The following is a 27,955-nucleotide window of genomic DNA, read 5'->3' on the forward strand; positions in this document are numbered from 1 at the left end:
CCTTTCAGAACCACTTAACTCTTGGCTAATGCATTGGGAACCTTTTCTCTGAATTTTCAGCCCTCCATTCTTCTAGGTGAAGGTTGTGTTCTTTCATCCTTAATGTACAAATTAGAGTGAGATAATATGTTGACAGTGTTAGAGACTGTATTACAAGTACTAGTGATATTATCTTGTTATTTTCTACTTAATAATGATTGTTGTGGAATTATTCTTTCTCTATGTCAAATCACTATATTTTTCTATTTTTAGAAATGCTATTAAAAGTTATTAAAGGAAATGTTCCAGATATAATTTGTATATAATTTGATTGATATTCTGGCTTCAAGCCATGCTAATAAATCATGTAGGAGGATTATGATGTGAAAAAAGTGGGATTGAATATTGCTCCTTTAAACTGTTGTTGCATATTTAAAGGAAATATCTATTTTTGTTATCTTTTTAAAATGGAAAATAATATGACACTTTTTTGAAGATTATGCATTTAAGTACTAGCTAAATTACATATTTATCAGTAGCATAATTTTGTTTCCTTTTTATTCATGCATAATGATATTTTAAGCTTTATCTAGCATGAACTTGTATGGTATGCAACCCTATGTTTTTTTTTTTACAATATTTATAATAGAATGAATATACTACTAATGCAATATTTGTATTTATTAACTATCTCTTGTCACAATTGATTAATGCTTATGTTATTAATGTAACAGCTCTGTTCTATTATTTATAACTATGTGATTTCAACTATTCTCACTTCACTATCAATCTGCGCCATAAGATGTATTTCACTAATCAAGTTCGCCTTCTTTAAGTCACGTGCAATGTAGCACAAAGCAAGTAAACCTAGCCATTCTGTCTTCCGACTACTGTCCTGTTAACACCTTGAAGTCTTGTCATGGTTTTCTACATAAAGTCTTACTATTAACCTTGAGTTGTTGTTGATCAACGTGGAACGGGTTATGTCCTAACTAACTGGCGCTGATTCAAGTTCAGTTGGGTTTTTTTTCATTTTGGAAATTCTACATGAAAATTATGAAATAAGAGAAAAATTCATGACAGAGACTGAAGTTGTAATGATTAGTGTGATCAATAAACTGGTCTGCTATTCCATCAAGCAGGTATTTCTCTACCAACATACTTCTTTTGCAATTTAGAAATTATAATATTATTACCTCCCTTGATGTAAGCAAATAATGGTACTTTTGTGGACCTCAGACATGTTTTTTTTTAAATTGAAAATAATTTGAAATTAATGTTGCTTTTCAATTGTTCTTGTTTAAATATTGAAACACTATCAGCTATCTTTGATTTGAGTAGATCAAGACATTTGAGGTGTTTCTCATATAAGATGAACAGTTTAATTTATTATTTGATGGAATAAGTGGAGTAGACATAATGTGGTGCTACCTTCTTCACTTAATATCATTGTCATTAATTTCTTTGTTACTGAATATTTTGAATTCCTGTTATTATAGGCTACAGTTTAATGTGGAATAAATTTTACTCTTAATTTATATCTATTCTGTCTTTGACCTTCTCTGTCAGTCTGCCCAACAGTATTCACAATTGTTATGTTGATATATAGCGTGGCTTTCACATGAAATTTTCAATTCGATGGTCGCCATAGCCGCCATTGATCGCCGAGTCCAGTGTTTGTTTTTAGCGCATACGAATATAACATAAATGTTAGGTGATCTGTTTTGTAACACATTCAGAACGCATGGAATCGCGAAGATCATTAGATAAGCACAGTTCAGCCATGGCTACATTTGCAGTCTCACCATGACTCTCGAGTTTCTGACACGATACTTTAAGACGTTCTTTGGGATAATCAATATTGCGCTCTCATTGCGCTGGTAGTTCTTAATACGACTAGGGACCGACTACCGAGCTCTCACCATAATCCTTAGATGATATAGGCCAACATGAGATTTTAACATTATACAGATATTTGGTTACTTGTTCCAGCAATATAATCTGGATATCTGTCGTCCAATTTTGTTTAATTGATGACAGAGCTATACGTGACGCCCTGTTCAAAAAATTAATAAATATAATTTCCTGACATGCAGGTCAATTCTTCAAGAGGTCACCGAAATCCCTTTTTTAACACTTGTCAATTGGTACAGTCGCGTCCATCTCTTTTCATGATTTTAGATATTCAAAATGTTATGAAAACAGTGCTGAATCATATTTTTATTTCCCGTCTTCACAAGGTGAACGCAGATAAGTTGTGATAACGTCCTTTTTTCATTGTGCTACTCAACTTTATAGCGTATTTGGGAAGCTAAATTCATTTTAAGGCGCCAATTACCATACACTATAATGGATGACTCGTGTTTCGAATTACTACCATATTCTACCAAGAAAAATTCGAATCAGATCTTCAACCATCGAGTATATCATTCATTTCTCTTTCTGATTTCAAACAACAGATTAGCTAATGCCATATAGAACTCATTTTGTTAACGCACAAAACACTTATTTTCATATAATGATCTTTGAAGGGCACATCTGGGCCTTCACGTCTGCTAGCAACAGTGGCGGCGCCAGCAAGGCCATTTGTACCACGGATTGCAACCCCACTCCCATTTCTAAATTTGAAATTCAAACGTTCTTGCTAAAAAAATATATGCCAGAATGCACCAAATCAATTCTTTTTTCAAAGTATTTTGTATGGAAAACCCTCTCAGACACTCCATTGGAGACCGGTGCCAATGGCGCTTCCACAGAGCTGCAGCATCGACAGTTGTTCTTATTTAATCAATCTACCACCTATTTCTACCAATTGTATCCCCTGTATCGGTATATTCTGGCACTGTAGTAACATAAAATTTTGCGTTCAGTATAAGTTTAGTTTTACTGGTTCTTAAAACTGTAACTATCTCCACTTTAATATGGGTCGGGCTTTAGGCAGGACAACAATAAAGGCTATCAAGTATTTAAATGTTTTGGATACAAAAGTATGTAACTACAACAATTTTGTTTCTGTACAGAAGAATATATCTAATCTATAACATTGACCTGCATTTTACATATGTCACGTTTCTTTTACCATTAACATAATAATTATACCTAGGCTATTTAAAATCCTTTCATGATCATTTGTTCAAATCTTTCTCAATATTATAGCAACAATTTTTTGTTCCAAGCAAAATACGTTCATAAAAGATTACTTCCTCTATTGTCAAACAATGATTTTCACAATATTAACAGAAATGTAAACCTTTGACAAAAGCAGACATGATTGCATAACAATTCTTAATATTTTGAATCGGGCGTTCTCTCTCTTGAATGGGTGTAGATAAAATATTAGAGAGATCAATTTAACTATTGAAATTTTACCTCCTTTAGGTAAATTTAAAGTGTTGTAGCTCTTCCAGTTGTCAACAAATTTTCACAAAACTTGGTACATATAGGTATAAGATCCTGTTTGCACACATTTGACATAGAGCAATTTTTCATTAATTTGTTTTTTTTTTTCAAATGTTATATGTTTGAAGGTTTTTAATTGATTTCATGATACTGTTTTGTTTTACTCACCAAATGCTTTAGTTGGACTGATCCAATATCTTTGTAAATATTATAGTCGTTAATAATAGGAAGAATTTAACCACATGTCTCTTTCCTTATAGATAATCGTATTTGCTTCCTTACTTCCTTAATATTCAATTTCCCTGATATTAATTCAAGTATTATATCGACGTTCTATGGGATACCACTGATCTTGAATCAAAATAACATGGCTATAATATAATATAATTGAAAAAATATATATGACAATATGACTGATTCAATAAGATATTACATAGAATATGATTGATGCAATAAGATGTTATATAGTAGATGACTGATCCGTAAGATATTATATAGTAGGTGACTGATGCAGTAAGATATTATATAGTAGGTGACTGATGCAGTAAGATATTATATAGTAGGTGACTGATGCAGTAAGATATTATATAGTAGGTGACTGATGCAGTAAGATGTTATATAGAATATGACTGATCCAGTAAGATATTATATAGAATATAACTGATCCAGTAAGATGTTATATAGAATATGACTGATCCAGTAAGATATTATATAGTAGGTGACTGATGCAGTAAGATATTATATAGTAGGTGACTGATGCAGTAAGATATTATATAGAATATGACTGATCCAGTAAGATATTATTTAGAATATGACTGATGCAGTAAGATATTATATAGAATATGACTGATTCAATGAGATATTATATAGTAGGTGACTGATCCAGTAAGATATTATATAGAATATGACTGATTCAATGAGATATTATATAGTAGGTGACTGATCCAGTAAGATAAAATATAGAATATGACTGATCCAGTAAGATATTATATAGAATATGACTGATGCAGTAAGTATTACATAGAATATGACTGATCCAGTAAGATATTATATAGTAGGTGACTGATGCAGTAAGATATTATTTAGAATATGACTGATCCAGTAAGATATTATATAGAATATAACTGATGCAGTAAGTATTACATAGAATATGACTGATGCAGTAAGTATTACATAGAATATGACTGATCCAGTAAGATATTATATAGTAGGTGACTGATGCAGTAAGATATTATTTAGAATATGACTGATCCAGTAAGATATTATATAGAACATAACTGATCCAGTAAGATGTTATATAGAATATGACTGATCCAGTAAGATATTATATAGTAGGTGACTGATGCAGTAAGATATTATTTAGAATATGACTGATCCAGTAAGATATTATATAGAATATAACTGATGCAGTAAGTATTACATAGAATATGACTGATGCAGTAAGTATTACATAGAATATGACTGATCCAGTAAGATATTATATAGTAGGTGACTGATGCAGTAAGATATTATTTAGAATATGACTGATCCAGTAAGATATTATATAGAATATAACTGATGCAGTAAGTATTACATAGAATATGACTGATGCAGTAAGTATTACATAGAATATGACTGATCCAGTAAGATATTATATAGTAGGTGACTGATGCAGTAAGATATTATTTAGAATATGACTGATCCAGTAAGATATTATATAGAACATAACTGATCCAGTAAGATGTTATATAGAATATGACTGATCCAGTAAGATATTATATAGAATATGACTGATGCAGTAAGTATTACATAGAATATGACTGATCCAGTAAGATATTATATAGTAGGTGACTGATGCAGTAAGATGTTATATAGAATATGACTGATCCAGTAAGATATTATATAGTAGATGACTGATCCAATAAGATATCATATAGTAGATGTCTAGTCCAATACGATATTATGTAGTAGATGATCCAGTAAGATATTATATAGAATATAACTGATCCAGTAAGATGTTATGTAGAATATGACTGATCCAGTAAGATATTATTTAGAATATAACTGATCCAGTAAGATATTATATAGAATATGACTGATCCAGTAAGATATTATTTAGAATATGACTGATCCAGTAAGATATTATATAGAATATAACTGATCCAGTAAGATATTATTTAGAATATGACTGATCCAGTAAGATATTATATAGAATATAACTGATCCAGTAAGATGTTATATAGAATATAACTGATCCAGTAAGATATTATATAGAATATGACTGATCCAGTAAGATATTATATAGAATATGACTGATCCAGTAAGATGTTATATAGAATATGACTGATCCAGTAAGATATTATATAGTTGGTGACTGATGCAGTAAGATATTATTTAGAATATGACTGATCCAGTAAGATATTATATAGAATATAACTGATCCAGTAAGATGTTATATAGAATATGACTGATCCAGTAAGATATTATATAGTAGATGACTGATCCAATAAGATATCATATAGTAGATGTTTAGTCCAATACGATATTATGTAGTAGATGTCTGATCCAATACGATATTATGTAGTAGATGCCTGATCCAATACGATATTATGTAGTAGATGTCTGATCCAATACGATATTGTATAGTAGATGTCCGACCAATAAGATGTAGATGGCATTATTATATAATATCTGATCTGACTGATCTGGTGTAACTACTTTTATAAAATGTGGAGTGAACGGCGATGGCCTTAACCCGTTAATTAGCATGATTTTAGTGTTTTCAGACAATTCCATAGTAGTATAGAACATCATCCTGTATTTAACAGTACAGCAAATTTTTTATGTCATTATTAAATTTAAGATATGCTGTATGGATAATAATGATACTGGTGCCAATATTTTATGTGATAAATGTGGTTCTTCTATAGCTCTACATAGTCTAGTAGAATGCGACAATTTTCAACTGGACAAACAGCACAAACTTCCTGGTAGAGCTTCTTAAATTCACACCCACAAGCCTTTCTAATTCAGAAAATTGGTATTGAATTAAGCTAAGCTTCCTGTCAAATCAAATTGATCATTGCATTCGTTCATTTGTCACCGCGTTATTTGTTTTGAACATCTATATATTTATCTATATCTATCTATATTTATTATTTACCGTTTATAATTCTATTCATAAATGTATTTATATTCATTAAGTAATCTTCATTTTAAGTGGAATAAAAGAGTATAAATAATTGAATTAATTAAATAGAAGACGACTGATTCAATAAGATAATAAAAAGATTATGGCTGATCCAATAAAATAGCATATACAAATTAACTGCCCAATGAGATATTACACAGATGATAATATATTGCTTAATGTGCAAGCTTACTGATCTAATAAGATAATAATATACACACTATGAATGATCGAATAATAATTCATATAGAATACATGTAGATGTATAACTGGTCATACAAAATGCCTGATCCAATAAGATATTGTATGCAAGATGACTTTACTACTTTTCATTTGTCCCTTTATTCTTTTTAAATCAAACTTTCCTGTTGCTTTGTGTTTCAACCTCTCACATATTGATATTTTAATAAAACCAATTTATCTATTAATATATGTGCATTGTTTGAACAGGTAATGTACGTGCCTGGAAACAGCATTGATCGATAATCGTGACAGAGAGAACTGTATTGATTGTCTGTCAAGGAACTGTCCTTGATATTGTCACACCCGAACCTCTCCTTCTACGTATATAGTGTTTTCATTCAGTATTCACAGACTTCGTGTATTATGACAACCATCACCCAGGTCCATAACAAACACTACTAAGGCGGAAAAATAATAAGTCTTCGCTGAAAACCAATCATTTCATTTATTTACTAGGGTCGCTCTAGTAACATAAAAACATTCGTAGTCTGTGTATTCTACGGGGCTTCGTTGTCAAGGCACAGTATTAAGGTGTCCTTTCTGTACATTTGGAGTTGAGGGTTTCAGGACTGGGTTAGGCATTCGATCGATACGAAATCGAAAATGGCAGAATTTCAACAAAGTTTATTCGGCTGTTTCAGCAACTGTACCTTATGTTTGGTGACATACTTCGTCCCATGTTATACCGCTGGTAAAAATGCCGAAGCTGTGGGCGAAAGTTGTGTATTGTATGGTTTTCTGTCCTTGTTAGGTTGTATTGGAATCTATACTAGAGCTAAAATTCGAGGCAAAATTAGGGAAACCAAAGGAATTGAAGTAAGTTTATAAAATTTTATTATTTTTGTGAACTCTTTCGATCACACACTTAATTCATCTACTTAAATCCATAATTTCAAAGCAAAATGTATTTTCAAATTTGTAAATCTTTGTTTAATGATGTTTCTTATCTAAATGACCACTATGATGACACGATAAACTGGATAAAACCTTATTTAGATTCAAGCAAGTTATTGCCGAGACATGGGCCATCAGTCAAATGTTTAACAATTGCCCTTTCTGTACAAGAATAAAACAACTAAGTCATACGCAACTGTTAGGATAGAACGAAAACTAATACATTTGGTTGACTACAATATTTTTTGCCCCTTTGCATTTCATTATCACGGACAACACAAGAATACATCATATTACCATACTTTTCTCAATAAATGTGACCAGCATCAATGCTAGAGGTAACTTGAGATTATGACTGAGCATATATTACTTGTCATTGCGAATTTTGTTTTAAATTTTTACCCGACCATCTTTATTCGTGCTCTAGATAACTGTGCGAGGTTGTGTGATTCGTATCTGCATCAACCGATCTACTTCCACACAACAAATATGAGGAGTAGGGATGGACAATGAACATACTGTTTGGTCCTCACTTTGTGAATAATTGTTGGTTAAATAAAGGTTTGTCTAAAAATCTAAATATATATATATATATAAATTGGGTCACTTTTGTCAAAAGGACGTAGAATATTGAATCTAAATAAAAACCCGTATGATTTATTTTTTACACCACACACGTACATAGATAACAATATTTGTTCAAGTTCTGAATGGGCGTGACATGAATAAATAATAATAATAGTTTATATTCATATAGAATATTTGATGAAGAGATAATATATTTAGATTATTATCTAGATTACCCAGGAAAACTATCTTAGATTTCCTCATTCCACAGTATTGACGCGACTCTTTTTCATTTTGTGATACACTAAACTGTAGTTTCATTTCGTGTATAAGATGAAAAACATATTACTCTTCCATGTAATTATATCAGACCAGTAATGGCAACATAATTGAAAACATTTTGTTAAATTAAACATCTTTCTGATATAAAACGCAAATTGGACCTTAAAGACATTTTTAAATTCCACGCTTGAAGAGGTGTTTTCCTACAACAACAAAAAGACAGTATTTTCCATATGACAACTGAGAAAATGTTAGAAATGAGTTAATGTCAAGTAATAATTGTGGTAGTTACACACACTCATATCAAATATGTAGGCAAATGTTTCATTTAGCTCTATTTGTTCATTTTAGTTGTCACAAGGCCACGTGATGCTTTGATTAATGTTTTTTTTTTATGTAGGATGTATACAACAGACTCACCTCAAAGTATTTAAATATATTTTTTATAATTTCAGGGTAGTTTTGGACATGATTGTGTCATCAGTTGGTTCTGTGGTTTATGTGCCTTAATTCAAGAATCCGCCGTAAGTATACTATTTATTGTGATTTATGTTAAGATAGGTAATAACACTGTATTATAAACGGTAAAATTATAACACGATACATAGAATCCCACATCTACCTCTTATTGATATAGCAATCAAACAATCAAATCTTCCATAAATATCGCTCTTAGCTGTAATCATGAAACCTGCGTTGATCATAACATTTGCAATGCGTTTGCTATTATTTGTACCATATTTCACTGGGCCAAACATCTATATTCCCGCTTATAAACACAAACAGTACATGAAAGATAACAAAACAGAAGGCTAGAATAGAACGTGGCATTGAACTATAAAGAATATGTAATCAATAATTCAAACGATGCTTTCAACGCTTGATAGGTCGAAACAACAGATAGATCAAGACATCCAACAAATATTGTAGAGTCACACTTGGTTGATTCAATTCTATAATCTTGCAATTGGTCATTCTCAAAGGTTTACCAATAAAGATTAAAGTTTCATTTTTGATGGATACAAAATAAGAAAAAATAATGGATAAATACTTAATTGATCATTTTCTTTGCAAATTTGGCATGCTAAAATTGACACTAAGCGCACGGTGTTTCTAAGAGATGAGCACTCTGTATGCCTTCTATTACAGACATAAGACTTTCATGTTGGCTGTATTCTTCTTCTTTATAGATTTTTATACTTTTTGATTTATTTCAGTTCATAACAAATTATTCTATATTTAAATATTGCTCTTGTTATCTTGCAGGAGGTTGGTGGTACCTGCGGAGAAGCCCAAGCAATGGTCCGAGAATAAAGGCGATGTAAAGAGTGACTGCTGACTATTTATATTTGTGTTGAAAACAGTATTTGAAATATTTTGGATTTAATTTTTGAATATGGAAAATGTAAAATTCCGTCCATCTTTTAAAACTTCCGTGATTTCAATTTTGCATAATGGAAAATGATAAATTTCTCAATCAAATTTGACTGCCTGACATACTCATACTCGAAATTTCTAAATCAAACATGACTGGTTAACGTTTTAACTCAAACTAAAACGTAAAACAGAATTATCTTAAAGAGCAGCTTTCTCAGCAATTTACGCAATGTACATAATGTAACGCACTCGTTTTATTTATACAGTTTTTGATTTTTCGTTAACCAATTTGTGGTATTTTAAGTGCTTTTTACTGTTATTCGTGTAGTCCTTGGTGTATCTTTGAATCTGTACAAAAATGAAGTCCCTCAATACATTTGAAACAGTTTTTTTTAAATACTTTGTAGTTCTTTGCAGCAGAAAATAAATTATTCTACCTTTTGACAAATAAAATCTTTGTTGTTTTTCTTTTATTCTTTATAATCGAATGCATTAAAATGCATACAATGTTCAGACTGATTGTCGCTGAAGACATACAACAACTTCCCCCGGATGAATGGCGAATGATTGTCTTCATTAGCTAAATAACATGCTGAAACATAGTACACAAAGTGATGTATTAATTCAGAGAGAGCCATGTTTCAAGAGTATTTTTTCTTTTTTTGCTCTAGCAATAATTTGTCCTCGTTAGATCCCTAACATTTTAGATCCATATGATTCAGTTTTAGGCTAAATTATCGCGGTACGTCCAAGCAAAGAATCCACCAGTGATATAAGATAATTGAGATTTAAACGTAGACATGAGGGAGATCGATGGTAGTAGCCCTGAAAAAATGGCACCTACCACAACCAGTCCAAATTCCCAAATTCTTAGTGATTCCGAACATGAGCCTCGAATCAGCACTGAAAGTCTTAGTAAGTAAAAATAAAAAATTGGAAAACCATCCTCAGACTATCAGAACTAGTTTTACATCAAACAATCAAATTCTGTTTCTAATTTCGTCGGCAGTCATGATGGATCAACGAATACGATCTGGTTCAAACAATCTTCAAATGTAACCGAGGAGTACATTTACATAAACATAGTGATATTTCAAACATTAGCATATACAAAAGTTGCTGATTATTTCCAAAATTCACTCCAATACTCTGCCATCGCATACATGTGTAAATCATTCGAAGTTTCCTCGTCAATCATGATGACCAGAAAGTTCGATCATGTAAAACGTCAAAACTAGATAACCTGCTCATCACATCAATCTGTTCTAACAAAGTTTCACCCTTTTCAGACATCCATTGCATGTCATAATGGTTTTAGATCTGGAAAATAGATACTCTCTTCTTTTTTTTCGTCGTAGGTTCAAACTTCAATGTAATAATGTTTTATTTTGTGCTGTATATAGTTTATAATAAAAACCCTGTATTTTGAGTAGTTCTGAATGAGATCCTTGTTCTATGACTGTACCATTTCTAATGACTACAATATTATCAGCTGACTGAATTGTAGACAAACGATGTGCTATTATAATACACGTTCTACCAACTCGGGCTGTTTCTAAGGCTTCATGTACTACCTGAAAGAAGGATATCAGAGACACCGTTACGAACACTGACAAAATAGAAAAATAACCAAACATACAAAAGTAATTTTTAACTTATGTAATTTATTGATTTCGACTGACAGATAAAAGGATGTTTCACAACAAAACTTAACTGATATAATTATGAACATCATCATCGTTAATTACTAGAACATGTTTACATTTATGTTTATTATCACGACTGGCTGTGTCGCCTAAACAGTTTACTGACGTTCTGTCACATATTTAGCCTTATCCACATACTGCCATAAGTTTCCAAAAGTTGCCAAATTTAGTCAACCATTACCTTATATCGTTACCCTTAGAAATAAATGAAATGAATGAAAGTTCAGTGTTAAGTCGCATACTTCCTATTTTTTGAGAACAACCTTTGGAAATAGAGGATGTAAAATGGATCTTAAAGTAAATGACTGTAAAATTTCTCGTTATTACCTTTTCACTCTCTGTATCTAAAGCGGACGTAGCTTCATCTAATAAAAGTATTTTTGGATTTCGAATTAAAGCTCTGGCGATGGCTATTCTTTGTTTCTGTCCACCACTGAGTTGGGACCCTTTCTCACCAACAGTAGTGTCGTAGCTCTGTAATGATTAAAAGTGACTATTCTGACCGCTACAAAAATGTTGTTAATACGACTTAGGACACGAATGAGTCTCATGAACAATCAGCATAATTATGTATAGAGTTAGTTGACAACACAGACAATTTTAAATATGGGGGTATGTTTCATGATCATGAAGTTTCTTTTGCGCTAATATCATCAGATATGGTACAAACCTTTGGTAACTGCATAATAAAATGGTGGATATTGGCCTTTCTAGCAGCAGATATTACTTCCTCAGTCGAAACAGTTCGAGATAAATCTCCATAAACTATATTGTCTTTAATACTTCTATTGAAAAGTACCGGCTCTTGTGATACTAACCCGATCTGAGATCGTAGCCATTGAATGTTCAAATCTGAAACCTTGCTTCCACCAATAAGCTGAAATAGTATGAAATGATATAAAATAATAGAATAATCAGTCTCCTTCTAGAGTATTTTGTCCAAAATATTATATCCGCTGCTAAGCTTTTATGTCCCAATACCAAATCCGACCGTGAATACACCACCCCCTCCCCCATTCCATAACCAAAGATCAGTTTTAACAGGTATTCAGCATAATATGGTTTTGATTTCATCAAAAAGAGATCTACTCACAATGTTGCCGGAATATGGATCATATAATCTCTGTAATATTTGAATGACTGTTGATTTTCCACAACCACTAGTACCGACTAGAGCTACTGTCTGTCCTGCTTCTATATTTATATCTAATCCTTTAAGCACATTTATATCTGGTCGAGTAGGGTATCCAAATCTCACGTTTCTAAAGTTGATTGCACTGGATATCTGTAATAGAAGTCAAGGTTTCTGTTGGTGGTTTTGTTGTTAACCATGTGGTTACTAGTCGTCAAAAATACAGTCAAGTAACCTAATTTCGTGCTAACCTATTTTTCGTGCATCTCCGGAAATGTTTGATAATTTACATGTGCGACCTCGCGTGACCTCTACATATGCTTGTTTTGATAAACATGGGATTTCTGTACAATATCAGCTAGTGGAATGAATCCAGTAGTTTCAAGCAAGGTAAAATCTATTAATGTATACTTTGACAAATACAAAATGGCGGATTTCAGTTATTACCAAACTTCACAATTTTTTATCGGCCGAATTTCCTTATAATCCCTAGCTGTAATCCGAATTCCAAGTGTCGTCTTCTAGAATATATTCAAACGAATGAAGTCACGTGATCGACTAGCGGATTCCGTGTCAGCAGAAAATTTCTTTGGAACACAATGTGGGCCGTATTCTTATATTGTTTCAATGACTTTTTAGCAATAAATCACGCTACGTATCTTATTTTGTCTGTCACTATTTTTTTTTAATCATGGCTCTTTGAAGAAATTGTCACTAGTCATAATGAATTGATATTAAAGATAAATACTAAGAGAAGTTAATTATACCACCCGGTATCCATACAACGTGTTTTTCTCGACTTATTTATAGATCAAACATTGTACACGAAAAAAGGTGACGCATTTTGCCGCCGTTGTCGAGTTGGTTACTCATGAAATATTGGTCATAGTGGGGGATTCATAAAGAAAATCGAAACAAACCAATTTTAATTATTATGTAGAATATCTGAGGAAACATCTAAGACATAAATTTTTGTTCCGTTTTTTTAACTTTGACGAAATTCGGTGTTGAATCCTTATATGCACGAAAATAGGTTAGACCACTGTATCAATTGAACATAAGTATCAAACCGTGGATTAAATTAAGTACAAACATCGAATTCAGAAGAAAATGACAATACATTTAATACAACTATTTCCACTGCCCGTTTTGAACTCTAAATGCGCCAAGCTACAGATATATTGATAAATAGATATTAATTGTATTGTTCGCCCTTTTTGGGCAACATACATCATGATACAAGATAATACAAAATAATACGTGATACAAATATGACACACTGACATCAATTACTGGTTATACAAAAAATATAGTGTATACATAAACAAGTTTGAAAAACAACATCATAGCAAATTAATGCATAACAACAAATAAACATATGTGGTGACAAATTTTACGATATAATAAATAAATAAATTTATGCAACAGCATGACGGACTATATCGAGCATAAGACTATCTTATTTTAAGTCCAATAAGACTCATGCATGCGTAAAACATAAAGGAATAAAGCACCAAAGGAATAAGCAATACATAAGTCTATTGTAATTCATCTAAATATAACACATATAATATTATAATAGAACAACCTATTTATTTCTGGATTTTAGTGTGTAAAAATTAAATTTAGAAACAACTTCAGCCAAACTGTAAATTAGCGGATTAAAAAGAACATGAAATGACAAAGGAATATTTAAATGTGAAACGGTAGAAGTGATATATTTATCTCCTAGGGTATTGTATTTGGGACATATCAGGAGGAAATGGGATTCATCTTCAACCAAGGATAAATCACATTGTTGATATATGCGTTTATCAACAGGAATTTGTCTTCACCGATCTCTCTCAATTAATTGATGTGTACTAAAGCCCCGATCTCACATATGCCAAGTATGCTTCTAGGGCAATGACGGATGTTTTAAACATGTTTGAAATTTCCGCCAAAATCCACGTATCAGTACAGATCGTCTCATTTGGACATCCGAGCTTCATACGGCCTTGAATACGCGTATGTGAGATCGGGGCTATAGACCGAGATGAAATTTAAATTGTGCTCCTTTTATAGTTTTTTTGTACCTCATTACCGTAGCTGCTTTGTATTTTACCTGCTCCATACGCATTGCATACCTCGCAGCCTCTGAGTCAACCTTCATTACCGTGGAGCTTCCCAGACCCATCGGTTGCGCAGCCCTGTGAGATCCTACTATACGGATAAGCCATCGGACGTCCGTAATTAATACCCCGTCCTCGGCCACCCATCCATCAACTTGCATTTCACCCAATTTTGTACCATTGTCCAATCCGTCAAATTCTAGTTGGCGTATAATCCGTCGCTACCCGCCTATGTGAGATCGGGGCTTTAGTCTCAGTTAGGTCAATGCGGTAATAAAGGGTTTTACAGAACCGAATGTTCTCAATTTATTGTGAGGACTGTTGATTGAATCATGATAAATTAAAGAATGAAAAGAATTTTGAATTGAGAGCTTAAATTATTTACGTGAGAAATTTATGTGATCCATGTTAAAGTTATTAAGGAGAGGGAAGACAGCATTCGTATGAGAAAATTTTGGTTGCCAAGTTCAAATCCTCATTAAAAGCTCCATTTAGGGGTTATTTTGAAGAGTGGAGTTATCAAGAAATCTTTTGAAATACATAATCATTCTGTGGTAAATATCTAATTGTAAGGTAAATATTGATAATTCTGATAGACATCCAATGTTTGAGGCCTGCACAAAGGTATTTTAAATGGTCAAATGTAATTTAAAATTATCAGATAAATACTAACCTGCTGTGGTATTGTACCTGTCACATTGTTACAATCAATGGTTGGTTTTCTGTCCAACAGATGACAAATATCACGTGCCGCCATTTTAGCTTTGGATGCATCTGGAGCGAAGGCACTTGCTTGTCCTAATGCATAGGCACCAAATACAATAGCAACGAACACCCTGAAACCATCGATATTTTTACTGGTAAAAGTCTGATTACATAGTTTCAATATTATGAGGACAATGGGACCAAGGTTAACTTAAGTAGTTAGAAGGCATGACGGGTTGTATCATACCAGTATTTATTGTACCAGTGAAATCTTCGACAACACAAAACGAAAGAGATCTATATTATGAGATTATAAATCTAAAAGATAAGTATAGGTCTATTTTACATTTCAACAACAATGTAAATGTATTAAAACTGGTATTATATCTAACGTGCTATGTATGTCAATGAGTAAGTAAGAGAAAGCTTAAAGGGCTGTATTTTATTTGTACCAGTAAAATGCTCGACAAAAAACAGAAGGATTTTATGACGTGTATTTTTATGACATTGTAAATAAAGGATAGGAGTGGGTCTTTTTTACATTTCAACAATAATGTTAGGTATTTAGACTTTTATTACGTTTTATATGCTATACATAAAGTATTTGGATTGTGAAATATATTGTTTGAGATATGATATTCATTGTAACATGTCTTTCTTATGTTTGAATAACGAACTTCCTTGTGCAATTGGGAGTAAACGTTATTGCCAACCCAGGGCACTCAGTTGAGCCAAAGTAACAAATTAAAAAATGTAACTCGGTTGTATGGAAAAATCTTTGATGATTGATCAATACTAATTTAGGCCACACAATTTCCAATTCAGTCACAGCAAATTCATAATACAAAGTAATTTTTTTTAATAATTCTGAAAGGCTTCATTACCATTGGTCTTGGTAAAAAAAAGAACGGACACAAGAGAAAAGTTTCCCCACAATCTGTTATACCATATAAAACCTAATGTATTGTATTATGAGTCAGGGTATGAATATAAATCTACTTACCTAAACACCGAGACATAGTCCATTTCATTCTGCCGAATCAAATAGGCACCATAGTAAAATGAGGCTGCATAGGCAAAGAATATCACAGACTGTGAAAATCCAAAGGCAGCTCCTGCCAAATGTGCCTTCCCTAATGCTCTTCGATAAGGTCTAGCTAATTGGGTTGAGTACATCTTCTGGAATCTTTCTTGTAATGAAAATGACGTCACTGTTCGTATGTTGTCTAAAGATTCAACAGCAACCTTCACGAATAATTATACAGTCAATAAAACCATTGAAATCACATTTAATATAAAAGATTTTATCTCAATTTTCCAAATGATTTCAATTTATAACAATTATTATGTTATATCAGTTTGTTCCAATTGAATTGTAGACGAACAACCATTCTTTAAGTAACGAAAGTAAAACAACTACTTTTCCCTACCTTTCCAGCATTTTCTAAGGCTGTTTTATTTTTACCAGCCACACCAGCTAAAATTTTGATTTGTATGGCACCAGCAATAACGATAAATGGTAAGAAGGCTGAAATCAGTAGACTGAGCTTCCAACCAAAAATGAAAGCGATGACAAGAGCAATACCCATACTGGAAATATTCTGAAACGCCATTCCCAGTCTTACTCCTGTTGCCTTAAATAGAAAAAAGACACCTTTATATCAGTTCTAGAATTTCTTATTTCCCTGAAATGAAGAGTTGCTTGTATGATCGTGTGATGAAAGTGACATTTTGAAATATTCACCAACTGCTACTAATGTTTCGCCAATGTGTTGTTTGGATTTTGGGTTTCGTTTTCCTGTATTTTAGTTTCTATCAAACCTTATTAAACTAAGTTATGTTTAAATAAGCATTTTGTACTTTATATTCAGTTCTCTTTCACACAAAGAGCAGCTCCCAATTCCGAATATCGAATGTAATTTGTTTCTGGATTCTTTTGTCTTTCTGAAAACTTATTTTATAAGGAAACGTGTATTGGTTTTCAAGAATAAAAGAAATTAGTAGCTAAATAGTCCTAAATAAAACTATACTTGTGCAAATATTGTACCTACCCCTTGTATAGACGATGCCTCTGTGGCTAATTTAGTCGTCAGTGATCCTGTATTATTTTCTTCTCGATCAAACCAGGCCATTTCCTAAAACAATAAAAAGGTTCTTACTTTTTCTTAAATGATTTTGAAAGACAAAAGAGATTGTTTTAATCTAGTGGATGCTTTATAATTTATCCCTATATGATCACTTTTGGTAAAATGCATTTCGTCTAGTCATGAAAGTCTGAATTTCTCACCGAGAATATAGTATTAACTTACTTGATTTAACATGGCTGTAAATGTATTCTTACGCAGTCTCAACGTCAGCCTTTCTCCGGAAATACCAAACATGTAACTCTGAAAATCACACATTGAAATTAAATCTCTTGAAGACAAAATATAGTTTTTTTATTCAAATTTCTATCAGCGAGTTGAGCTAAATCGATTTTATTTATGCCTACAGCTCTTTTAGAATAAAAGATTCTTGTGATGCATTAAACTAGTTACCTGCAAGAAAGTCGCTAACCAACTTCCACATCCTATTCCTAGCAATATCAAACATAGTTTTAAGACCTCATTTTGACGCTCAATATCCGTTAGACTGAATATCTGAAAACAGAAACAAAACATCATGAAGAAACACTGAACCACAACATCGTCATAGCATGGCACCGTTTAACTTTCAAAGCATAAAAGTCCTGGTTTACAGAATAACAGTGTGGGAAAAGTTTAAAATCTTTTAGAATCAGAGGACCCCTGGACTCAACATTATTGTCATTGTATATTATCTAATTTTGGCATGCTAATTGAAAGACTATTAGATCACCCAACACAAACTGGTCACTATCATCACCTACACGTAAAACTTCTGAAAAGATGATGGCAAAGGATGGTTGGACGGAACCACTCAATAAGGCTGCTAAACATCCTATCACTATGAGGTACCATTCTGGAGAATTCATGGCAAACATTGTCAATAATCCACCACTACTCTGGTCTGTATCAGTTTGGGTAACGTCGGAGTCTGGGGGTGCTGTGTAAGTTGATCTTTTACTTTTTCTAGATAAACTTCGTTCTAGTTTTCCACTTCTTCTAAGCGATTCTGTTCTAATAAATTCATGTAAATCTTCTTCTATTTCTCTGTCTTCTTCAGTTTCATTGTTATCGTCTATAATAATAAAACCTTTCAGTTAAAAAGTTTTTATGAAAATAAAAGGAAAGATTTTATTCACAAAAATTGGAATAATAAAAACCTAAAAGTTTGACAAATAGACGAAGGTATTTACATATATTATCACAACTTATATCAGTTGCTATGACAAAGGTATCACAAAGATTACCAATACTCACCATTATTTTTCTGGATGGTCTGAAATAGAAAGAGAAAACCAATGATGTTCAAGTATTTTTGATTACATTCATATGCATACATCCAGTAAAAACGGATTGTAAATGCAATGTGAAAACAGAAAACGTTCAGCACCATATTTTCGTATGACTGTTAATACTTTCTTCATTATACGAAAATTGTCTTCCAATGTTTTGGCAATAATGAATCCTATGATAACTATATACACCGAACTTACCTGATTCATTACTAAATTGTAGTATATTCCTCTTTTATTCAATAATTCATCATGGTTACCTCTTTCCATTACGGCGCCATCTTGAAACGCGTATATTTCGTCAGCAGATCTAATGGTTGATAGCCGGTGGGCTATAATAATGGTAGTTCGTCCTTCACGTGCCTGCAATATGAATAGGCTTAAATGTTTATCATTAATTCTTTTCATGAGTAATATAGAATCTGTATTGGATAGAGGTGTATAATATCATCTTTCACTTATAAGAGTTGTGTTCACTTTTTTCGAGTAATTTTTCATATTTCACATTGGACAGCAAACATGTTCTAGACGATTCATACCTACCTTATCTAAAGCCTTTTGAACAATAGACTCGCTCTCTGAATCTAAGGCAGATGTAGCTTCGTCTAGTAACAAAATCTTTGGATCACGAACTAATGCCCTGGCAATGGCTATTCGTTGCTTCTGTCCACCACTGAGTTGAGCTCCACGTTCTCCAACCAATGTGTTAAATTTCTAAAAAATAGATTTAATAGTTATATATCATATCATCTGCATCTGCCATACATTGGCTTACTATGTGTCTGAAGTAATTATACCATTCCTTTGCTATTGGTTTTTTTCTGTATTGCTATCTTGACCAATTAAAATAAAACCATAAATACCTGTGGAAGTTGAACGATGAAGTGATAAGCATTAGCTATCTTTGCAGCTTCCACCATTTGAGCTTCTGTAACTTCTTCTTTTCCGAATTTGATATTTTCAGCTATGGTCGTGGCGAATAAACTCGGTTCTTGGCTGACTATACCTATATTATTTCTATACCAATTCAGATTCAATTCCTTAACATTATTACCATCTAATGATATCTAAATTGAAGAAATATTGCATGCACAAGCAATCTATCAAAACAAGGATATTTTTCGCTTTTGTGACAGAGGATTAGCCTGTACGAGGCATGTTTGTTCTTCTCCCAGTGTTGCTACAATAGTGATATGATGCTTTCTAGTAACTTTAGGTAATCCTGAATCTTGTTTCTGTTGAAATTTCTGCTGATAGAAATGATTAAGTCTACAAAGACAATGTTAAGGGTTCTGAACATCAACAACCTTTATAAGACTTTACCTGTCCATCCAAAGGATCATAAAATCTTTGCAGTAGCTGTACGACGGTTGATTTACCACAGCCACTGGACCCAACTAAAGCTACTGTTTGTCCTTTTTTAACATTCAGATCGATATGCTTCAGGACCTACAAATAAATAAACCAAGCACTTACGATCAGAACCGCAAAACGAAACCCGAAATCCCAAACAACACTTTGGCGAAACATTGGTAGCAGCTAATGAACATTAGGAAGTATATCAATCATGAGTGAGTAAGTATTTCATAATGAAAAATGGTATAAGGTGTCTAGAAGAGTAAGTATAGATTTTTCATTACTTTAAGTTACATTTAAAGACCACTAAGTGCTTAAGAAAACCATTTGACATTAAAGCTTATGATATGACATGAAACAAGCGTAATTTTCCAGCATAGATTATGATCGTTATATTTTAGTTATTGATACAAATTGGAGAATGGCATACTGGTACCTGAACTTCCGGTCTAGATGGATATGAAAAGCTAACATTTCTAAATTTAATGTAACCATTAACTACTTCCGGTTGTAGTCCATCATCATTTGAAATATTTATAGCTGGTTTCTGTAAATAAAAGGGGATAAACTATGCAAAGTTACATATACAATGCGGAATTGATCTATGGCCGATTTATTAATGCTAAGATTAAACCAAGTCGATAAGAACCGAAAACTATCATTATTATTAGTCGTGATAAGGTAAACAGACGTTGACGTCTATACAAAAATTTGAAATGACCATGATCCGGTACCTGATCAATCATGTGGTAGATAACATAGGCAGCACCGCGAGCAGAAGACAAAGCTGTAAAGCCAGGTGAGGCGTTACCCAGAGAAAATGATCCAACAAACACTGCATAGAATACCTACAACAAATAAAACATTGAAATATTTAATAAAAATATGTCATCAAGTGTTTATGTCTGTTTATTCGATGGAGAAGATGTTTCCAGCACTTGATCATGTAAATTCAACCCGATTGGATGTTTAACTACTACCTTCATTACCAGCTTATGGACTTGCGACACAAAACCTTTGATTATCCTTAAATATATAGAACTGTTTTGGGAAAGAACATTTTCTATGAGCCCAACAACTATGTTTTTATGAATACAGATTCACATACATCCGTTTACTGTTACTATCCTCATAGCATAACCAAACTTTATTTGAAGGCAAGGACACTCACTATCATCATTTTACCAACACTGTACATTTCTGGTTCTATAATGGTTAATTTGGTCCCGTACCAGAATCCCAAAGAATATGTTGCCATGACAACAAAAGACAGAAATCCAAGACATAATCCATTTGAAATACTTTTTTTTATGCCAAACTTTTTCGCTTCTGTTAAATTTTCTCCATACCTAGAATAAAATACATATATAACATTATATGAACCTAACTTAATATAAACCACAGTTTCATCACATGAATTTTCCTACATGTCTAAGATTGTAATAAAATGAAAAACTTTTCTGTAGTGGGCTTTGTTTTGTGCAAAAACAAGGGTTGATTAATTATTGTATCTAAATTACAAATCTATAGTGTAAAATCATCACATATTTGTGAACAAACCGAACTCCCAACGGTGAAATACATCCTCAAATGTTATTTTGCGTATTAAGACTGGGCAAAATATATTGTCATATAAATTTTAAGCAATGATAGCCACAATGAATTGTGAGTCCATGGCCTCAAATCGTACCTAACTGCTTCCGTGTGCTGCCCACCGAATGCGACCACAGTTCGAATGGAACTTAAAACCTCTTCAGCTATTGATCCTGCTTTAGCATACGCTTTTAGTTCTTTATTGGTAAGACTGGCAGCAAGCTGCAAAATAAAGTAAACATCTCTACATGTTTCCGATTAATTGTCAGTGTATTGAACTAAAAATTGAGCTAGTCATTCGTTAATCTATTGTATATGATCCATGGTTATTGCTACTCATTTTGGGACTATCTACCAATTGAAGAGTACCTCACAGTCAAAGTTATGCAGTAATGTGGCAAAATGGACATTGAACTCCTCAGTGCTCATGTATAGGCTAAAGTTGTTATACAAACCTTACTCATTAACGCTGAAGCTAGAATTAGGACTGGACTAATTGATAGTATCACTAGCGTCAGTTTCCAACCATTAATAAAACCAATGATACAACCAGCTAGAAATGCTGATATCCATTGTACAGAGGAACCTAATTTATCACCCAATCCCTCATGTATTCTACCAATGTCACTGAAAATAAGAAAGCAGATCATTTTCTTCGGGTGATAACGTACCTGATCGAGGTAATAATCATCTTCAAATACTTAAAAAGAACCATTAATTACTTACTGTTCATGTTTAGACTATACAGTTACCATTTTTTATAAACTGACCTGCAGGACATTTTTTGCAGTAATTGACAAAATAGTTCACGGAAGAAACAATACTGCAATTATGATCTCAAGAAAGTGATGACATTGTGCTGATCCAGTTGAGAAACTTCTGAAAATTTGAAGACTGTGCAGAACACATAAAGACTGTAAACCTCTTACTCCGACAGTCGCGAGTTCAGCTGTCCCGAATCATTCAAATCAAACCATCGAATATCTTGTTTTAGAATGTTACCATAAAACGTCAATCGTATCCTGTGGATCTGTCGTTCTGCAGTAATCATCCAAACAGAAATCTGTATGTATCCCAATATTATAACTGAACTGCCAATGACTGAAATTAATTCATTGATTAATTTATCACTTAGATAGTAGCGTTTCATACGTTTCTTCTCATCAAAGTCATAGAGTGGCACCATAACAAAGCGACAGTAACTTTTAAACATTATATTATGATCTTCAAAAACATCGAATGTTTAAACTTACTTATGTAATACATTGCGTACCAAAACATCTGATCTAACATCTGATTGGTCAATTCAAATTGTATATCATCACAGGTGATATTTTCAAATGAGATATTGGAAATAGTCCTACAGTACGGTCTGAAATTACAAAATAGTGTGAACCAGCTTTCGGAAGCATTTCCCGTGGTATGGTCTTATTTCCTAGCTTTAAATGGAATTCGAACCCGCAGTTCATGAAAACTCGACTGCCAAATGCGAATTTTTTACTAAAAATTGAAAGGTGTTCAGGAGTTGAAGAGCTGAAAAAAGAAAGACTAGTTTCTGAAAGAATGTCAAATGGAATCGTAGTAATGGCCAAATCATGCTCTGGGGATGGCTGATACAGCCACTGGAGCACCCGAATCCCAATAGTTGATCCATTGTTATACAAATGTTTGTGCATATTGGAAAAAAGGAAAGCTTAAAACTTACTCAAATATCTTTGGATTTTGTTTAACTGATGCAGTTGTAAGGTTTACTGTTCCTAAGAATTCTTTTACCGATGGTTTATTCAAGAATTGCTCCAAAACACCGGTGCTGATAAACAGATCGATAGATTCACCGAAAACATAGACCATGGCAGGATATGCAGCTCCATGTAACATGGACACCAGTACACCAATTACCATTAATAACACATCATAACAATCAGAAAATCTAAACTAGAAAGTTGTTGAAACTTATAATTTATAAACATCAAAATCAGAAAATGTTTGTAGCTATGAAGGTCAATCGTATTCAGAATTAGATGCTATGTACTTATATCTAATACATAAGACACGATACATCTGTGCAATGTTCAAAGACAAAATACCTCTTTTACTTATGTCATAATACGTCTAATTCATAATGCAAATGTTAAATTACATAAAACCACCGACACAATACCTAAAATGACACATGCAATGTCCTTTCACTTTCGACATTGTACATTGAACAAAGCATAATTGTCTTTGCGTCTTTTACATTGCACTAATTACATTACATCTTCGTCTTAGTATCTTCTACATTGCATTAGCCAACGCACATGTATCGTGTCGTATGTATTAGACATAAGTACATAGCATCTAATTCTGAATACGATTGACCTCCATATGTAGCAAGGTGAAATGTCTGGAAATGGTCAAGTGCTGAGTATGATTATTCAAGGTTGGCAAGGTTTTTATGTCTTACAGTAGAAGGAAATTTACCTAAAGGCAATAAGATATAGATTAGATGGATAGGCCTATAAACAGTTATGCACTGTTTCACTATTCCGACGTTAAAGTTATGCTTCGATTTTATCAAGTGTGTTATATGCTTACCAGTTCCAGGATTCCAACAACCTCTTTGCTCTTTACTTTCTTTTTATCATCACTTATATCAAGCCGTATTTCAGATTGGCTTGTTGCTTCTACGATAAGATATTAATTAGATATATGCTTATAATGAATCAGTCAAATTTTACATTCAAGGGAAATAACTCTTGCTATAATATTAACCTGGAAGTTGCATAGAATCTTTTAGTTTTAGGCCCTGGCGGCATAATAATTCATGCGACCAGAATGGTTGGATCCCACGACGAATATTCATCAGCTCGTTTGCCACGACAAGCAGCCTCACTTTTTCTTCATTGGCAAATATTGAGATTTTATCAACAAGATATATTTTACGAAAGAAGTCCAGAGTGATATATAGCCGCTACAGGCTTCCATACATATAACTCTATCTTACCTATAGTATTGGTCGGTGCTGTGGCTGAATTGTACATTACTTCATAGGATCCTTCGTCCATTTTACCTTCAGATTCAAACAATATATAGCAATTATACTCAACAAGAACTATATATAAAGATGTAGTGGAAATTATACATTGGAATTGTCTATAAAGTGATAGTAGCAGTTGGTAGACTTTATACCTTAATCACTTTTCAAAATGAAAATCTACCCATTTGGATTTTTATTTGTAGAGAAAGTTGTACGTGTCAACAGTTGGAAAATGGGTAGGGGTTTCTTTAGTATTAGCTACCTGATATATTGTAGATGTCGCCGTTTCCATTTCTCAGTTCATAACTTTCTCCTCTCATTTTAATCTTTTTAAATTCTTTATGAAAAAAATCATTAATTTCATGGTTTAGATAACACTTAATTATGATAATGGTATTTAAATGAACACTGTTTAGATGTTTTATATTATTCACGTATAAGACTAATTGGGACCTTAAGTAATAAGTATCATATCCTCATCCTCGTAGCACAATTTTACGTTCTTGTATACTTAATTTTAAAACGCTATAATAAAGATGATCAACTATTCAGAAGAGACCGCCTGAGAGACTTAATGGTTAATTAGTCTATTACAGAAATATTTCAGAAAATAAACTAAAGCAAACTTACTAGTTGTTAGAGGTAGATACAAATAAATCAAACTTTTACTTCATATAGGAGTGGAATATCTTAGATATATCCGAGAAAGCTATCTAAACACTAATTGGTCAATTTGTGTAATACCTCAATCCTATTGGTTAACAAGTGTTCTTACGGATGTTATCAACCGGTTTGTTAATCAGGTAAATATCCGGCTACTGTGACTTGAACTATTATTAAGGTGAATACATATCTCAGAATTATCAGCGAAATTCTAGTTTCAACGTATATTATTAAAGTTTCGCAACTTCTTCAATTTAATTTTAAATTCAAAATTATTTTTAAAATTAGTGGTCCGACTCTGTACACCCTGAATCAAAAATGCATAACCTGTATTCGACAAAATAATGAGGATTTAGTAATCTAAGAAATCTAAATATTTTGGTTTCACTGCTTACAATAATTATTATGGTGACATAAGGCTTATCTTGATCTAGGTGAGTTTCTTGATGCACTGAACGTATTGGTAAAAGCTTAGTCTATAAAAACCTTTGGTTCATGGGATTAAATACTTCGGGTAAGACACCAAAATTGCATCGTTTATTTTGTGTTTATAACCCTATCTATGTATCTCGTTTATCATCTTAAATAATATATTTACTTCAATGTGGGATAGTTGTAACAATATAAAACAAGTGGTCTTTATTGCATAGTTTATTAGATACATCCGTGTAGCGACAGAGACGTATAAAAAAGTCTGTTAGTTTGACCCACCTAATGTTATTTTCAGTTGACATAGATCGTATTTTATATGCAGGCCTAACTGTTCCAGACTATCCTTAGGGGGCGAAGAAGGTTCTAGATAAGACAAACTTCCAGTAATGTCTTTTATTCCAAGCAGAATTATGTTACAGAAATAATAAAATTTTATTCTGAAAAGAGAAAAGTTATACTGATAAGAATCAATATCAACTAAAGGCACGTAACCTCGTTTAGCAAGACTACAGACTACACTTAACTGATCAACGCACACAAGTTGGCTCTATAAGTTCCATTCTCTTATTACCTACCTAACATATTGAATACAATACAGATATGAAACTGACAATATATTGAGACTTATGAAAATACGTTGTATAACTAGGAAATATACAATAAATCTTAGCGGACAGGAAAATTGTGTCTATGAAATGCAAACTATGATCTAGACAATTCTGACACTTTAAACAGGAAAAACTCATAGAAAACGCATTGACACATGTACACTAGGCTATAATAATATGCTTAATACATTTATAAACAAAATATAATAGGTACCTGAAGGGTTTTGTCTCTAGACCTTAAATTATTATCAATATGTCTGCGAAAGTTGAAGGCGACTCTTCTGAATGAATATGGCGATTTAACACGAGGAGCAACAAAAGGTCACGTGGACCAATGAAAATTATATTACCTAATATAGACATACAATGACGTAAATATATTAAAGCTGAATTCTATGAAAACTAAAACAAAGTAAATAGCGACTGACTATTCAGAACAATCCTCCAAGGGGCCAAGGAGTGACGGAGTACATATTTTAACATACATATAAACTTAATTAACTAAACATACTATTACAAAGTTTACAAATTTGACACTTCTAATATTGGACAACACATTTGAATAGATCTTTTATACTCATTAGACTCAGTGCGAACTTTAACATTACGAACTATGCCATCTGTTCCAGGATATACTTCAATTATGCGTGCGAGTTGCCATTTTCCACGAGCAATATTAGAATCTCTTAATAATACAATATCATTAACTTGTAATTGACGACCTTTAGATTGCCATTTGACACGTCTCATTAATGTAGGAAAATACTCTTTGATTAACCTATCAAAAAATCTAGTTACAATAGTTTGAACAAATTCAAAGGGTTTATGCAAATTTTTTGTTTCTTGAAAAGGTCCTTGAGGAATTTCTGCTGTAGCTCTACCCAAAATAAAATGATTTGGTGTGATAGGTTGTAAGTCATTTGGATCACTGGATGAGAATGTAATAGGTCTACTATTGACTAAACACTTCACTTCTGAAAATACAGTTGACATCTCATTCCAAGATAAAGTTTGTTCTCCAACCGAAACTTTTAAAGCATTTTTCATTTGTTTGATTAGACTTTCAAACATTCCTCCTTGATGAGGACTTAGTGGTGTATTAAACTTCCACGACACTTTATGAAGCATTGCAAAATCTTCTATTTGAGATTTCCCATTTTCAAATAACTGTTTGAGTTCTTTTTGGGCCCCAACAAAATTTGAACCATTATCTGATATAATAACACTGGGCCACCCATGTTGAGCTGCAAATCTCCTTAAAGTATGAAGAAAAGCTGATGTTGAAGGATTTTCAGCAATGTCCAA

The 27,955-nt window shown here is 32.7% G+C and overlaps 3 protein-coding genes across 3 annotated transcripts in view; 1 reads left to right on the plus strand and 2 right to left on the minus strand.

Annotated features, from left to right (window-relative positions):
- Positions 1 to 7,315: 7,315 nt before the first annotated feature.
- On the plus strand, positions 7,316 to 10,363 carry LOTGIDRAFT_234788 (hypothetical protein). The gene is made up of 3 exons (XM_009063079.1): positions 7,316 to 7,606; positions 8,989 to 9,057; positions 9,800 to 10,363. The coding sequence occupies exons 1-3, from the start codon at positions 7,394 to 7,396 to the stop codon at positions 9,845 to 9,847; spliced, it is 330 nt and encodes a 109-aa protein (XP_009061327.1). The 5' UTR covers positions 7,316 to 7,393; the 3' UTR covers positions 9,848 to 10,363.
- Positions 10,364 to 11,277: 914 nt separating this feature from the next.
- On the minus strand, positions 11,278 to 23,863 carry LOTGIDRAFT_126879 (hypothetical protein; the record flags this gene model as incomplete). Its single annotated transcript, XM_009063080.1, has 23 exons — positions 11,278 to 11,484; positions 11,944 to 12,090; positions 12,287 to 12,493; positions 12,710 to 12,901; positions 15,533 to 15,695; positions 16,568 to 16,809; positions 16,995 to 17,198; positions 17,616 to 17,699; positions 17,874 to 17,951; positions 18,102 to 18,195; positions 18,432 to 18,734; positions 19,170 to 19,342; positions 19,523 to 19,693; positions 19,843 to 20,046; positions 20,303 to 20,428; positions 20,772 to 20,882; positions 21,070 to 21,183; positions 21,507 to 21,684; positions 22,026 to 22,150; positions 22,384 to 22,555; positions 22,858 to 23,029; positions 23,182 to 23,221; positions 23,681 to 23,863. Coding segments are annotated over 23 exons (3,690 nt in total), but the record flags the coding sequence as incomplete, so codon positions are not given.
- A 2,592-nt stretch (positions 23,864 to 26,455) lies between these two features.
- The window catches only part of LOTGIDRAFT_166037 (hypothetical protein), a gene marked incomplete at both ends in the record, with an annotated part of 5,144 nt that continues 3,644 nt past the window's right edge, over positions 26,456 to 27,955 (minus strand). Inside the window, one exon of the mRNA XM_009063081.1 lies at positions 26,456 to 26,479. Within this exon, the coding sequence (XP_009061329.1) occupies positions 26,456 to 26,479 (24 nt within the window). The remainder of the gene's footprint in view (positions 26,480 to 27,955) is intronic.

This window comes from Lottia gigantea, assembly GCF_000327385.1.
Source record: "Lottia gigantea unplaced genomic scaffold LOTGIsca_55, whole genome shotgun sequence".
Classification (NCBI taxonomy): Eukaryota; Metazoa; Mollusca; class Gastropoda; family Lottiidae; genus Lottia; species Lottia gigantea.

Excerpts from the sequence above, each read along its gene's own strand:
- LOTGIDRAFT_234788 (XM_009063079.1), top strand. The coding sequence starts at position 7,394 with ATGGCAGAATTTCAACAAAGTTTATTCGGCTGTTTCAGCAACTGTACC. Across the intron at positions 7,607-8,988 it reads GGGAAACCAAAGGAATTGAA|GGTAGTTTTGGACATGATTG; the intron begins GTAAGTTTATAA and ends TTATAATTTCAG. Across the intron at positions 9,058-9,799 it reads CCTTAATTCAAGAATCCGCC|GAGGTTGGTGGTACCTGCGG; the intron begins GTAAGTATACTA and ends GTTATCTTGCAG.